The sequence below is a fragment of the Tubulanus polymorphus genome, chromosome 4 (genome assembly GCF_964204645.1).
Source record: "Tubulanus polymorphus chromosome 4, tnTubPoly1.2, whole genome shotgun sequence".
Classification (NCBI taxonomy): domain Eukaryota; kingdom Metazoa; phylum Nemertea; class Palaeonemertea; order Tubulaniformes; family Tubulanidae; genus Tubulanus; species Tubulanus polymorphus.
Window position 1 is genome coordinate 8,811,729 of NC_134028.1, and position 16,882 is coordinate 8,828,610.

Consider the following 16,882-nt stretch of genomic DNA (forward strand, 5'->3'; position numbering starts at 1 on the left):
GATTATGTGACCACGCCGTTGCCTCTTTCTAACTATCGCAGTCAGTCGTCGCATATCAGGAATAGTTACGTAGACATTCCACTGCTTTATATTGATTATGGCGTATACAATTTGCATCCTATGTGTTGCAGATTTCTGATAAGTTTCCGGGGCACATCTTTAACTGACAGCGAGTTTGAATCGTTGAAAGCGCTACTACTAAAACTATTCCAAATTATTTTCAATAAACCGAATCGATGAGCGAAAAACAAGATGCGAAAGAGAAAGAGAATTCGAAAACGGCGGCTCTTGACTTCGCTAATGAAACGAACTTCCACGGAGTGAAATATATCGCTCACTCGCCAACCTACTTCACTAGGTAAGTAGCTCATTCACCAACCTAATTTCAGAACTAGGTAAGTTTTCTCAAATGAGGTAACTATTACGTCTAATTACCAGTTCGATGTTGATTAACAATCACTGTTGAGTTAACTCATCATTTACTATATCGATGTAATTTTGTTCTAGATCAATGTATTTTCCTGTGATTCGTATTTTCAAATCAGTTGAAATAAATAAACATGCGCGATGCAAAAATACAACGTGAATACAAAACAACGGCAACAATGAAAATTGGGCACCGGTAATTTTCGTGTTCAAGGAGGTCTACTGAACAGTCCCACATATGGTGCCCTTTCAATTCATACCACTCAACGCGTAATCGAAGCCGCGCGAACGGAGAGATTACGCGCTACAAAGTTAATACGCTTAGCCGCTTATAGTATAGACTATAGTTGCATAGTAACAGTGCATATTGAAGTCACACGCATGGTGTTAATTCAGACGTCTCGATTAGCCTGGTGGCCGAGGTCAAGGTTGCCAGAAACGTGGGACATTCTGATGACGTCATCGCATTTAAAACTTCAACATGAAAAGTTAACATATTCACAGACCGATATCAATTGTCAGATTATGATTCATATGAAATAAATAACTTATAACGAATAAATTATGATGAAATATATAATTCATAGTCAAAAAATGCATTTGAATGTAAGTTATTCTCAAATATGTTTCGTTTCATAGTTTCCATCATACATGCTTCGGGTTTGCATTCAGTCAAATAAGAAGCGCGACCGTCACGTGGCTGTCCCAACTTTCTGGCTGGCACGACTTGAACTGCGTTTCATCCCTTGTTATTTTATATAGTAAAGCGTGACGACCGTCTGATAATGATTCTTAACGACCAATTGTTTATCGAAACTTAATAGCGGATAAATAAACAACATAAACACAAGGTATTTCCGTGATATTTTGAATTTATTCGCAGTTCATATTTAGCGCAATTCTCGCGAGATTATTATCAACAACCGGGAAATAAAATCCAAGCCCATCGCCAAACCCCTGTGGTAGCAAACTATAACTTCAGATTTCTTCACCAACGTTCCAGCGTACCTCAAAACTATTTAATATTCACAGCTATCCACTCGGAAATTATCACGAGATTCCAATTCAATTACAAAAGGAAAACGCCGATCATCTGAAGCGTGACGAAGGAGGACACGGGAATGATTGACAGGGTCACATTCATAAACAACTCGCACGTGGCCTCAGGTTTGACGCAACTCGATACTAAATGATACTATACGCGCCACAAATCAACACTCCCCAAATCCGACCCGACGCATAGGGGAATGGGTAAGAATGCCACAAATCGCACGTCCACTAACTCAATTTTCCTCGTGACTCCGAAAAGTCAGAATATGCCCACGAGGCTCACGGTACAACTAAATACCGACACAAACTGACGTAATACTGACGTTTGAAATTTTGTTACACCTACACCAAGCACAAGAGTCTCAAAGATCTCCTAACGTCGTCGCAGCTCAAACCCCGGAGCCACCCCCTTCCCGAGCTCCCTCTTCATCGCATCTTTTAAATACTTCCGTTGTTTTAAATTCTTCTATTTCCAGGTCTACTCAAAGAACTCCGTCAACCCGACGTCGAGGCACCAAGAAATGCAAAACACCAAGATGTCGCACGTGTCCCCTCATCCGAGAATTAACAGTTTGCCGCAGCCACAACAAAATGCACGCGATCCGCAGCACAATTAATTGCGCGACCCGTGAAATCGTATACTGCATCGAATGCACCAAGTGTAACATGCTGTACGTCGGCCAAACCGGAATGTCTCTACGAGAACGCGTCACACATCATGTCTCACGCATCAGAACGAAGAATTCGACTCCAGTCTCGGACCACTTCAACCAGAGCGACCTCGCCCGCCAACACTTTCGGGTATACGGTCTCCAACACCTACCAGGCTCGACGAGACCGATCCGCGAAGCAGCCGAACAAGATTGGATACGACGACTCGACACGAACACGCCCCGAGGCATCAACTCCCGTAGACCGCCTCACTACAACAATTAATTCGCACTTTTCTTTACAGGGATAACCCACTGCCCGTGGGGTCTCCAAACCTTCGGTTTGGTCCCCTAACCCATAACTCTAATCATAACCCCTTCACAATCTCGAGTATCCGGTGTCCGGTATCCGTGAAATTCGAACAGCCTTAAATGTTATCATATCTCACAGAGTGCAGCTGTTAGATTCCAGGGGCAGTAAGTTAAGCGATATTGTATTTTTCACTTTAATTTACATAATAGCGTTTTTCCTCTCCACGGCGCGACGGGGAGACGAAATTTATACTCGATTCCTTTTAGCATGATCGCTATGCATATTGTATGACGAACGGACGTTTGAATTCGTATCCGCCAGGACCAAATCTCTGCTGCAACATTGGCTCACACGCGGATGCTAACTAACTAACTAACTAACTAACTAACTAACTAACTAACTAACTAACTAACTAACTAACTAACTAACTAACTAACTAACTAACTAACTAACTAACTAACTAACTAACTAACTAACTAACTAACTAACTAACTAACTAACTAACTAACTAACTAACTAACTAACTAACTAACTTACTAACTAACTAACTAACTAACTAAATAACTAACTAACTAAATAACTAACTAAATAACTAACTAACTAACTAACTAACTAACTAACGACCGACCGACCGACCAACCTATAATGGATGCAATGTCTCAAAATTGACCTTAAGATGAACATTTGCTTTTTTATTCGATCTATCCATACACTAAGTAACAGCTGTGGTGGTATTTTATCCCTGCTGCCTGAATGAATCAACGTGGTCTGCTTTCATTACAATGTTCAATTCATTTTGAGATAATGTTGCGCAAAGTGTGGTTGTTTGCAGTTCCAGTAGTAGGGATAATAGTCATTATTCATATGTTTCGAAATATAAGCGATTCAAGTCTAAAAATAAAGGTAATTATAAATTGTTTAATCTCGAAAATTAAAAAAAACTTGAGTTTATTCCGATTGAATAATCACAATTGAATGTACATGTACAATTAGAGTACTCTGGTTTTGCTAACAAATTTCTTTACTAAACGAAAACGACTCAACTAACTTGAAATGTTTATGCACAAATGACAGACGCGGCATTCATCTATACAGAGCCTCATTCCCGAAGGCTTTAAAGCGCTTTACCAAATTTCAAAGAGAACTACAATTAGGATACTGTGTGTGGTCAGATCCAATGTGTTTGGATAGATTTTTGAAGCCCACTGTGTGCGGGCGTCCAATGTGTTTGGACCAAATTTTTAGCGATCCAATGTGTTTGGATAAATTTTTGAAGCTCACTGTGTGCGGGCCTCCGATGTGTTTGGACCAAATGTTTAGCGAACCAATGTGTTTGGATAGATTTTGAAAGCCCACTGTGTGCGGGCGTCCAATGAGCTGGGACAAACTTGCTGTAGCCACTGGGTGTGGATAAGAGGCTGTGTGCGTCACAGGACTGTGCGTCTTGTTGCTTGCTGGGTGCGGGATGGAGGGCTGTATATCCTGCCCCGGAGTGAGTGAGAAAAGAATGGAAGAATTGTTACGTTTAAGAATAAAGAGTGATAATGAATAAATGAATTTTTAGGGCAGGGAAAACTTGAGAGGTCAGGGTTGTTGGTTCTCCATATTCTGAGTGTGTTTCGGTATACTACGTTGGTCCCACTAATGTGAGATTTATTATCGGTCAGGGAGTTCGTCTATTATTTCGGTTTTCTGATCCGTTTTGTTGATTTTATTTAGCGCATTTTCGTTTCCGTGGAGAGTTTAGTCGCGCCCAACGCTTGATTTAGTTTGTTCCGTTCGTGAGGGACAAATACCTTACATTTTGCTGTTTTACGCGAGCACTCAGAACTTAGCATTTTCATATTTCTTGTTCATGGCTGGTCAGCTTCGTGTTACGTTTGCCCATGTATTCCACGGGTTTTGGTTGTTGGTCAATTTGTCTTTTACCTTTTCCCGAGGCGGAAATAAAATTGCAAAAGATTTGGCGCCTGAAACCTGTCGATTGTTTACGCTGGTAATAAAGTTAGATCGTCGATCTAAATTTATCCGCGGGCATCTTAGTGTCCGTTGTCATGGCTTCGGTCATGTTGGATGGGGGTTGGTTTAGTATACTCCTTTTAGTTGCCTTTGGCAAACGGTACGATCTGATTTGAGGGTGTGGATTCTATTTTCGACGATTGTGGTTACCGTTGGGTAACTATTGAGGGTTTGCTTTCCCTTCCCTCTGGTCATGTTACCGCGGTTGATGATGCTTACAAACCATTGCTCGTGTACATATTTTATCTTTGAGCGATTAGGGAGGTTCAGTCCCGTAAGGCTTTTACATATGATCTCAATATTGCTTCTTTGCGATTGCTGTTTTGATCTAATGTTTAACTCCCCTTTATGGTTTGGGATTGGGTTTTCGGATGTTAGTTTTTGGGTTTTATGGCTTGTCTTTACGGAGTGTTTGGTGCCACGCTTGGGAGTGAGAGTTGAGCACAACAGGGAGTGAGAATATTATACTATTAAGATATCATACGAAATAGAATTAGTCATTACAAAAACCAGTAATAGAGCACACAGGTAAAAAGCTTGCCGAAAAGATGATTCTTCAATGCACATTTGAAATTACCTCGACGATGATAGGGCATACGCATTCCATATACGAGGTACCGCTCGCTAAAACACTTTGTTTTTTGTGTGCGTGGAATTTAAGGTTATGACCCGAATCCGTCAACATTAGAATCTTTATGTTAAGGCCCTAAAGGCCTAGGAATAGGTTGTATTCGATACGTGAATAAACAGGTAACCAATGACGGCTTGACAGGAGTTTAGTTCTCTTACTCTACCAATGAGGTTTTACCACCGCCTATTTTTCTGTTTGTTTGATTGTTAATCCAATCAAAATTGTATCGTAAGCTAAACAACTTCTGTGAGATTTTCTAGGAACGGTGATAGGAAAATTGGTGATGTGAATAGGAAATTCAATTTTGGTTTGTGTTCCGGTTTGGCTGTCACTCGATATCCTCTTGAGTCTGTAGACAGTCATTTAAAATAACTTGTTTGTGTTATTCTAAGTGACGAGACGAGTAGTACGGAATAGGTTAACTATTTATTTGACGCACGAGCTTTCGCTTCTAATGAATAGAAGCTTCATCAGATGAATGAGTATAGTCAATGGAAAAACAGTATTTATAGGTAGACTGACACTAATTACAGAGAACTGAGTGAGAAGAGTAATTACAAATAAATGATGAGTGACATGATAATTGTTGGTGTTCGTCCTTCGAAGTCGAAGATGACCAAACTTCAGTTTCAGCTTCTGTGTGTTCTCTGATGGCTGATGAGACCGATTTTGGCTCTGAAGCCCCGACCGCAGTCTGGACATCAGTGCTGCACGGAAGCTGGATCGGGAGCAGCCTTTCTGAGGGTACGTTTCCGCATTGCCTCGTCAACCCGCCTGATTTCAGAGGTCATGGCTCCCTGATGGATCAAGCTTTTGAAGCTGGCTCTGTCAGAGGCAGGATTTTCCCAGGTTTTGGGATCAATGCCAAATGCACCAAGGGACATTTTTAGAGTGTCCTTGTAGCGTTTCTTCTGGCCACGTGTTGATCTTTTGCCGGAGGCAAGTTCACCGAACAGAAGTTGCTTTGGGATGCGGCTGTCAGGCATGCGCACTATGTGTCCTGCCCACCGGACTTGTGCCTTCTGAAGCAGGGTGTCGATGCTTGGGAGACCTGCTTTGACAAGGACATCAGTATTGGGAATTTTGTCTTGCCATCTTATGTGAAGGATCCTGCGGAGACAGCTATGATTAATGACATGATAATTAATAACTAAGTGAGTGAGTAGATAATTAATTAATTAAGGAATAACAAACTGAAACAAATCAAAGAGAAATAAATCAAAATGAAACTAAATTAAAGTAAAATAAACAGATGGTATCTAAGAGCAACGAATAACAAGAAATGGAAGTCCGAGATAAGTCCAGATACAACGAATAACAAACGAAATTACGTTCTGTAGTGGGACATGAATCCTAGATCGCGATTGAGGCCAAGATTAACAGTATCACCGCGTTGGGTAAGTTTTTGTTCCATGATTTTGCACAAATGTTTATTAGAAGTGTTCATTTTATGTAACGCGGTCACTTTAAGGTTACTGATGGTGTGGTTCGGAAGATTGAAATGTTCGCCGATAGGTTTATCCATTTCCTTGTGTCTGATATCAAATTTGTGACCGTTCAAGCGTTGACGTAATGTTTGTCCAGTTTCTCCGATGTAGATGTTATTCTGTATGTTATGTTATGTTCATTATGTTATTCTGTATGAATCACGTGTGTGTCTTGTATGTTGTATTTTCTTATTCTTCAATTTGTAACTTTATTGAATTAGGGAATTTTATCCCGGAATTTTATATGTAATAAGGATAAATAAAGAATTGAATTGAATTGTCACCTAATACACATGCCATCAGAGGACGCGGAGCCGTATATGACGGCTATGCTATTATAAATTGCTTATCTCATGAAACCTGCATGGTGAACGGAAAAAAATGGACAAGGAAAGAATGGCCAAGGTATTTGCCTAGGAATAAATAGCCACGAAATAAAAAGGCCAAGGAAGAATAAATGAAAAACTGACTGTCATTTTATTAACTAACATGAAATCAAATGCATTGATGTTTTCCGATGTTTTGGCAGGTCACTTTTTGAGATTATTAGACCAATTCCGGAATTAGTTTAGGTAAATTTACGATGATCATATCTGACTTTGATGTTATCAGACACTGCACCAGTTTGCAATAAAATTACCTCACAATTTCGATGTATTTACGTTTGATGATTTAAGACAATCTGTTCCCTTTGAGCTTACTTAGATGTCTTGAATTATTAACTTAGTTATTTTATTAAGTTTAAGTTCATCACTAGTAAGTTTATTCATTGACCACTTGCATGAGTTCTTTCATGACAGTTCTTGATATATTCATTATATGTAATGAAATGAACTTAAAATTAATCACTTTTCTGAATTCATTAATAGCGATTTTCAAGTTTTAAGCCCATGAAAAATGTATGATGTCACTGAATTGAAAGCTTAATGTTTTATTAACATTGGCAGTAGTTCTCATAAATTTTCCTTGGCTATCATGAATCAAGACCTTGAAACGGATCACAGACAAAGAAACTTTCTATCTGAAATCCTTGTTGGACCATTTAGGCTTAAGTTACGTCTGGTATACATTAGTATAGAAGTATCCAATGAGAACCTTTTTATTAAATCTATAGAAAGTAGACTTCGTGACAATTTCATACAATCCTGGCAGTCTTATTTAGAGAATTCTCCAAAATGTTACTACTATAAACATACAAAGTTGTCATTTGGTCCAGAAAACTATTCAGAAAACTGTTCCCCATATGCTGTTGAATCGCTCTGCCGAATTTGAACTTCAACATATGATTTAAAAGAGGAATTAGAGATGGACGAACCTCCCCATACCAAAGAATAAAAGATTTTGCGAACACTGTAACTTGCGAGAAATCGAAGATGAATATCATCATATAATGATCTGTCCTTTTTTCAGCTCTAGATCGAAAAGGCTTAGTGTTTTTAGATTTATTGAACTCCTTTCATTAAGAACTTCTAAACCCCAGGGTTGTTTGAAATGTTTTTCAAATGAAGTTACTAAACTTAAATCAAAAATATAGATTCTTTCGATATTATGTCTGAAAAACCTACTTGTACTGTCTGTGACATTATATTTTCTGATATCGGTGTTTTACATGTATATTATATTCTTTTGTACGTGGATATATCCACCATGAAAGACATTGACTATGATGATGGATAAATAAATAAAATAAAATATATAATCATACAATTCTATTCAAGAATTCGGAGCCCCGGAGGTGACATAGTGAAAAATGGATATTTCGAGCAGAGTTACGGCTTAAGACTAACCATCATCAGGCGTGCTGAATAGCGAATGATATAACAGCATATACACGTATATTCAAACGAGAATCAAACAATGGGACTGAGAGAGTGATCGAAAATTTGAAAGGAGAATTAAGTTATTCAAAACAAAGACCGGAAAACATATAGTAGAATACCAATGTTATTCAAATCAACACAATTTTCCAAATTTTCAATAAGTAGGCCAAGTACCGCACGGAAATATATATTACCATACAGTCGACCTAGTAAAGGCATAAAACACAGGGTGACACCTGCGAAAAAGAAAAACACATTTTAATCGGCGTTATCTACTATGAAATACAGATGCAGCCATCTCCGTAAAAACGTGTGTACCCTCTACCATATATGAAATAGCAATCAATAAAATTGAATAAGTTCATATTCCGATCGGGTGAAAACGTATGTACTTCTGTTACACGCTGATATCATCACTAAAATTAGTTTTTATCAAATAGGACTCGATTTATGCCCTATCAGATTAGTCTTCGTTGCGCTCGCCCGTATCTCAATTATGCTTGAACTTATCATTTCCAAAATTCGTATCTAGATCCATATTTTCTACAAGCCTACAATCAGTTATGTATGGTGGCTGATAAGGGCCATAGCGTAAAATTCCTGGTATGTAAATGAGGGCGACAGAACGCCAGAACGCCAAAACGAAAAAAAACGTCCAATTTTCTCTAAAAATTCCGCTTTGGGGCCCCCGTTAAAACGAACCTTACGTTTTGGCACCCCCGCCAAAACAACGAAAAACGTCGAAATTTCTCTAAAAGTTCGTTTTGGCGCGCCAAAACGGAGAAAATTCCGTTTTGGCGCCCCCGCCAAAACAACGAAAAACGTCGAAATTTCTTTAAAAGTTCGTTTTGGCGCGCCAAAACGGAGAAAATTCCGTTTTGGCGCCCCCGCCAAAACAACTAAAAACGTCGAAGTTTCTCTGAAAGTTCGTTTTGGCGCGCCAAAACAAAGAAAAGTTCGTTTTGGCGCGGTTATTTCCGTTTTGGCGCCCCCGCCAAAACAAGCATTCAACCACAGTAAAATTATTTTTCAATTTGGCGCGTTGATCTTGTGTGTAATTTGCATAAATTTGCATATATGAAAATATTTTACGTATATAGAATTATTTTATGTGGTTTAAAGTTCGTTTTGGCGGGGGCGCCAAAACGGAATTTTCTCCGTTTTGGCGCACCAAAACGAACTTTTAGAGAAATTTCGACGTTTTTCGTTGTTTTGGTGGGGCGCCAAAACGAAAGTTCGTTTTGGCGGGGGCGCCAAAATGAAAGTTCGTTTTGGCGGGGGCGCCAAAACGGAATTTTCTTTGTTTTGGTGCGCCAAAACGAACGTTCTGGCGCCCTCATTTACATACCAGGAATTTTACGCTATGGCCCTTATCAGCCACCATAGTTATGCTTTGCATACAAATTTTCTAGTTATTTTTCGACAATGCAGCCACTTATATTCAACAGCATTTCAGTTGGAATTTTACAATTCCACCACCAAAATCCAAAATCATTTCATTGCTGTGCGATTTCATTGTCTTGTAATTTTACTGGAATAGACCCGATGAGCATTTGTCAATATTGTCAATCTTCCGAAACTACGGAGCACTGGAATGCCAAGTCTGTGGTACAGTCGAGGTTTTAGATAAATATATAGTGTTCATAATGCGAAGGCCAGTACGTCCGACTTCTCTTTTTTTGTAAGATACCGCAGCAGTCGACTTGAATGCGACACTAGAAATCAACAATGAAAGTCGATTGATTCGATCGATTGGTAAAATCTATATTAAGTACATGTTTATTTCAGGCACAGAATAATAGAAATCGTCCGCCAATCCGCGATTGGGATACTACCTATCATCAGAGACTCACTCATATAAAATTAGGATGTGAGAAACTTACCAATAAATCGACAGGTATGAAAATACACATACGTCGGATGGGACATGTTTGTGGTCTGGGGCTCTCAGCTATCGTGTCATGAGGTCTCGGGTGTTAAATTTCGAAACAAATCTCGCTATCTTTTCTAGGTCCATACATGTACACGTACAAGAGATTTACGGTCGATGACGTACACAAGATCCTTTATTGCGAAATTCCCAAAGTGGGTACGTCGATATGGAGATACACGTTACTACACACGACCGGAAAACTTCGCACGACAAACCTATCCCTCATAAATGACCTTGGCACGAAACTAAGTATCTACGTCAAATCATTGGGATTAATCAGGTCACTATCGAGTTATTCTCAAACAGAAAAAACCGAGCGTTTAAAAACCTACTTCAAATTTCTGTTCGTACGACATCCTTTTGAGAGACTGTTATCTGCGTATTTGGATAAAATTGTGCGTAAATACGATAAAGGATACGCAAAACTTGAGCCAATGATTATTCGGTCAGTCCGAAATCATTTCAAACCTGGAGACAGAGCAACCTTTAAAGAATTCGCTGAGTTCATCCTTCTTCATAGTTATAATGATATACATTGGGCACCATATGAAAAGCTTTGTCGTCCATGCGATATTGATTACAGTTTCATCGGGAAATACGGAGATACGATCGAAAATGATTTCAAACTTGTTCAAAATCGTTTCCACCTGGAACCGGAACTGGCAAAAACGGCCACACTCCCTCACACATATTCCTCGGAAAAGTTAAACAAATATTACAAAGACCTTCCTCAAAAATTGATCGACGATTTGTATGAAGAATACAAAGCCGATTTCATATTGTTTGATTACGATGTAAATTTCTTGCAGAAATAGTATTCTATTTTGAATAAAGTTATCGTGATCGGGAACAATGGGGTTCAATCTGCGTCATTTGATCAAAATCTCTGGCCGTAAGAGCACCCCCATCCCCCCACAAGTGCTTCGCGCCTTGGGCGTTCGCATAGTGAAATACCTCCTCACTGGCAGAAGTGGCCGGACCAATGTGTTTCTCCTTCCGCCGGTCCTCATTCAGATCAACTGAAATATAGGGGATTGTAGTCCCTGCGCTTGCATAAGTGAGTGATGCGGTCAGAGTTTAAAAATTTAAGAATTGCGACCTATTTTACTATTACTATTGGTAGGTCTATTGGTACTGCCAACCAGTACTACTGGTCGACAATGTCGACATCGACATTCGTCCCGAATTACTGTCGACCAGTGCTATTGGTCGACAATGTTGACGTTAATATTCGTTCCGCATTTCACTAAATACGAGACGATTTACACAATATAAGTGACGAGTACAGATCTGATTCCAGTTCAGACAGTGAGAGTGGTATATCTAATTCCTGAATGTCGTCCTGTGGACAAAAAATTGATTGTGGATAAAAAATACATCATGTCACATAAGGCTTTTTGTCCTATAGGGCCTACTGTGAACATTATTTACTGTTAACATCGACCATATGGGACCAAGATAAATTAATTCGTTAGCAATCAAGAAATTACTGGAATAATTTGTTTACGCTTGATTTATCCTCCATATCCATTAAAATGGTTTCTGGTGGGACAGTTCCGGTGCACTCATTGGCCTTTTGAAAATAAGCCTAAAAGAGATTCAAAAATTATTCTTTGGTTTTATTATCATTCATTCAACCTTTAAGAATAACGGAATAGAGAGCGCACTGCTCTCAAACAAAAAAAGATGTTGAAATTTGAAACAAATCTATGTCTATTATAGCCTAAACTACGGCTAAATCGCGAAGTATTACTGCAAATATGTTAGCGTTGCAGCCATTTCCAAATCTGTATCGATAAGCGAACTCATCTAATATCTTGGGAATCCTTTCATGTCTCACTCCCTTCATTATTTTGATTCTTCCTTTTATTTGTCCCCACATTCCTTCAACTGAGTTAGTATGTGTCCCATCTGGTGCTTTGAACCCTATTGAATGGTTTACAGTGCTATGCTGGTAGCCTTCTTGTTCCAAACAGTGATAGGAACTCCACATGTCCGACAATATACTTGCCATTTGGATTTGGAACAAAACATCCTTAATTATTGGTAACAGAGTTTGTTTTTGGCGATCTAAGACAACTTCCAGATGAACGTTATATGTTCCTCTCTCTACTAAACCAAAAATCCATACATCTTTTTTTCCAGTTCCTCTGTGGTATTTTCTCTTCTTACCAAAAAGAGATTCGTCGATTCCAACTTGCAGTGTGTCAATGCTATAATCGGACATTACGACAGGGTTTTTCTTTATTTGACTGGTACAGACGTCCCTCATTTTATCAAACCATTCAATTATAGTGCGCTGCGAAACGTTGATCATTCGTTCCAGTTGATAAATTTGAATATCGATTGAAAATCCCCATAATGATGCCAACGATTGATGTCAGCGACAGTTTAGATCCCTGGAAGAAGATGAAATATTATAGAATCCTTAGACAGGCCAGGTCACAACCCCACGATCCCAGGCACTTTATATTAGGTGAATCGACACACGGCCCCACGATCCCAGCCACTTTATATAAGATGAATCTACACACGGCCCCATGATCCCCAGCCACTTTATATTTGGTGAATCTACACACGGCCCCTCGATCCCAGCCACTTTGTATAATGTGAATCTACACACGGCCCCGTGATCCCCAGCCACTTTATATTAGGTGATTCTACACACGGCCCTACGATCCCAGCCACTTTATATTATGGTTATTATTCGTAATAATTCCTACAACAGCTGCTTTCGTTCCCTATGTGTCCATTGATTACTCCTCTTCATACAGTTGCCTGTGTAACAGCTATTTGATCTACTATACGTCAAAAACTATCCATCACGCGCACGCCTGTCTTTCTGTTCTTCTGAGAAGAGCAGTTTTTTAAATGGTTCGTAAAATCTGTTGCATTGACACGTCTATTCTCCGGTGGCTGATTGGTAGCATCGATTTATCGATCGCACTTTCGGTTCGATAGTTGACCAGAAATATTATATATTCTCGAGTAAGAAATATCGACGGATTCTTTTTTTCAAACGAAATTTGTTTATCGAGTAAGAATATGAAACACTCAACCGAAAAATCGATAAAGACGTAGAACTCTTCAATCTGTGCCAAACAACATAATATTTTATTTCATTAAGATATTCTTTTATTAAACTTTCGTACTTTTTTCTGTGAGCAGACCCGACACGGCCAAGGATAATGTAATGGTATATGTATAATAATATATAGCTTCTATGGGAAACTCCAATCATGCAGCATCTTGTGTATGATTTGATGTATTTTTTATCGAAGTATTGATTGCAGGGCCGTCGGAACAGGGGCGGCAGGGGCGGCTAAAGCCGCCCCACTTTTTTGCATAACAAAAAATTTTTTCAAAAGCACGCTGTACCGCGTAGCAGCTCGTCGTTCTTTGCACTAGGTGGTTGGCTCACGACTTCTCATGCTTCTGTGAATGAGGCCGTAAAATGGCCTCAAAACGCATCTCCGGGGATTGAATTTTCAAAATTTTCTAGGGGAGGGTCCCCAGACCACCCTTCAGAAATAAGCCTCGCCACTGAAAAATTCCTTCCGACGGTTCTGTTGTCACAGTGTCAGAGGTGTCAGGGGTATCGGGCATCAGAGGATCTGGTATCGACGGTGGTCAGAGGTGTCACGGTGTCAGAGGTGTCAGTGGTATCGGGCATATGAGGATCTGGTATCGACGGTGGTCAGAGGTGTCATGTAGACCCTAAACCCTGAACCGTAACCCCGCGATTCAAAAAGCCGATAGAGGCATTACTATTTCAGGCACACACTTCACCTTGGGGTCCTGCCGCTATGCTTATCGACAGCGCCGGATTTTCTCATGCACTATTACGTAAGATGGACAGACCCCAGTTATCATGCTGCCTCACTACTTTCTTAAACCACTATGAACGACTATAGTGACATTCTTTCACATTCTATAATGCAAGATCTTGATGATGTATTATGGTTTTGAAATGAAAAACTGAAATCGGTTATCAACCTGTCAGAATCTGTCGGTGTTAGTGCGTGAAAAAACCGCTAACGATGACCATGGCGGCAGCACCATACGGTACACTGGGCAGTGCGTTTCATCTGAAATCCTAATCGACTCCCTAACACCAACACAAACGGAGAACGGGTTCTGTCCAGACTCACTGAGGAGACAAAAAATCCAAAATAATCTATTTCTATTATGCTATGTTTTTATTCGGTCAATTTAAACTTTACAGCGAAATATGAAAATATTAAAAGCACAATTTCAAAGTAATTTACCACTCTATCGTCAATACAGTCCACTTAAAATTTACCTCATTCATAGATATCACACGTATTGTTAACATGCGTCATATTGAACATCAATTCACCGTCAAACGTGACGTTTTTACTTTACAGAAAGTCGCTCCAATTCTTCGTTCGCAAGTCGCAAATGTTACTAGAATTCAGTTAAAACAATAATCAATCCATTCCCTCGATTGGCAACTCGGTGAGATATAGACATCAGTCTTAGCGCTACAGGGTTCACTGATTGTTAACTCGCTGAAATATTCACAGCATGCTCAACGCTACCGAGTTCCCTGATTGTATCGGTGAAATATCTACAGCATGCTCAACGCTACCGAGTTCCCTGATTGTATCGGTGAAATATTTACAGGATGCTCAACGCTACCGAGTTCCCTGATTGTCTCGGTGAAATATTCACAGCATGCTCAACGCTACCGTGTTCCCTGATTGTATCGGTGAAATATTCACAGCTTGCTCAACGCTACCGAGTTCCCTGATTGTCGCGGTGAAATACTCACAGCATGCTCAACGCTACCGTGTTCCCTGGTGGTCTCGGTGAAATATTTACAGCATGCTCAACGCTACCGTGTTCCCTGATTGTCTCGGTGAAATATTCACAGCATGCTCAACGCTTCTGAGTTTCCTGATTGTCTCGGTGAAATATTTACAGCATGCTCAATGCTACTGTGTTCCCTGATTGTCTCGGTGAAAAACTCACAGCATGCTCAACGCTACCGAGTTCCCTGATTATCTCGGTGAAATATGTATAGCAGTCATAGCACTACTGAATTGCCTGAATCTCAACTTGTTGAAATAATTACCGCCCCGTGGTACCGAATGCAGTGAACGTACACTTTGCTGGGGGTTCATTCTTCATACGTGTCTAACTCGAATAGATTTATCCCGTTGAGTTTTACATAATGGTGGTCACCGGGCTCCTTCTGACGACATTATCCGGATGTGGATTTACTTCGTTCGGTTTGTTTCTGTTTCGCGCAAATGAATTGATCATTTGATTCCCGACGAAAAATAAAACCTCAACAAGCGCCAGTAAAGACGCACCGAGATATAATCCGGCGGTTCCACCAATATCACCTGTTCAATACAATCATGGCATTAGTTACGAAAGTGTTAACTGTTTCCAATCGATTTGATGATCTGTTTGCTGTTGTATGATCGTTTGTTAAGCCTTCTTGTCAAAAATGAAGAAAAACCATATATACTCAATTATGATATAGAAAATCAAAAACTCTCAGAAAAGAAAAAAAATGAAAGTCCGAAAAAGTTTCCTTTAGCTAATGATCTACTTTCGAAGTTTTGACTGCATCATCAGGAATATGGAATTCTTTCTAATCTCAAAATGATTGATATAGTCAAAACGCGGAAAATGTATCGTTTACTAAACGAACCCAACTCGTTTTTCTTTTCTGAATTTTGGATTCTCTATATTCGGGACATATCGATGGTTATTGTTCAACAATGGAAGGAAAAATTTTCTAATTTGTTGTTACTTACAAACTAATGAAAACCAAGAGTACGCTTCCGATTTCGACAATTTCTGAATTTCCATCGTTCGAAAGAAAACGTTTACATAAACAAAGTTATTTCTGAAAATTGAGATGAGAAAAACAGATCATATAGAGTACGTGTGCTCTTTTGACCCAAAAGAGGCTCGAACTGAAACCCCTTAGACAGCTGTCTGGTCCTCAATTCCCCCTCAGACAATCCGCTATATGCGCCAAACCCCTTAGCAAATCCGCTGCCTGTATTCCAAAACATCCTGCACCCTCGCAGACAATCTGCTGTGTGTATCCCCTGCACCCTCTCAGACAACCTGCTGCCTGTACCCTGCACCCTCTTAGACAATCTGCTGTCTGTATACCCTGCACCCCCTCAGACAACCTGCTGTCTGTATACCCTGCACCCTCTCAGACAAACTGCTGTCTGTACCCTGCACCCTCTCAGACAACCTGCTGTCAATACCCTGTATCCTCTCAGACGACCTGCTGTCTGTACCCTGTATCCTCTCAGACAAACTGCTGTCTGTATACCCTGCACCCCCTCAGACGACCTGCTGTCTGTACCCTGTATCCTCTCAGACGACCTGCTGTATGTACCTGTTGTTTGCGATGCAAGAAGATTCATAGATTGAAAAACTTGATTCGTGTTTTAGTTGCTTTTTGAAAATACCACCGGCTCTCACTTACCGAATGAAGGTTTCATCGATTTGTATCGATTCATTAAATTTTCTCATGTGTTCAACAAGTTTGATTTTT

General features: G+C 39.9%; 1 protein-coding gene across 1 annotated transcript; it reads left to right on the plus strand.

The window, feature by feature from the left end:
* The first annotated feature begins 3,251 nt into the window (after window positions 1-3,251).
* Window positions 3,252-11,551, plus strand: LOC141904278 (carbohydrate sulfotransferase 10-like). The gene is made up of 4 exons (XM_074792858.1): window positions 3,252-3,342; window positions 10,185-10,293; window positions 10,408-11,123; window positions 11,453-11,551. The coding sequence occupies exons 1-4, from the start codon at window positions 3,304-3,306 to the stop codon at window positions 11,549-11,551; spliced, it is 963 nt and encodes a 320-aa protein (XP_074648959.1). The 5' UTR covers window positions 3,252-3,303.
* Window positions 11,552-16,882: the final 5,331 nt, after the last annotated feature.

Excerpts from the sequence above, each read along its gene's own strand:
- LOC141904278 (XM_074792858.1), top strand. The coding sequence starts at position 3,304 with ATGTTTCGAAATATAAGCGATTCAAGTCTAAAAATAAAG. Across the intron at positions 3,343-10,184 it reads ATTCAAGTCTAAAAATAAAG|GCACAGAATAATAGAAATCG; the intron begins GTAATTATAAAT and ends TGTTTATTTCAG. Across the intron at positions 11,124-11,452 it reads TCATATTGTTTGATTACGAT|GTCTATTGGTACTGCCAACC; the intron begins GTAAATTTCTTG and ends TACTATTGGTAG.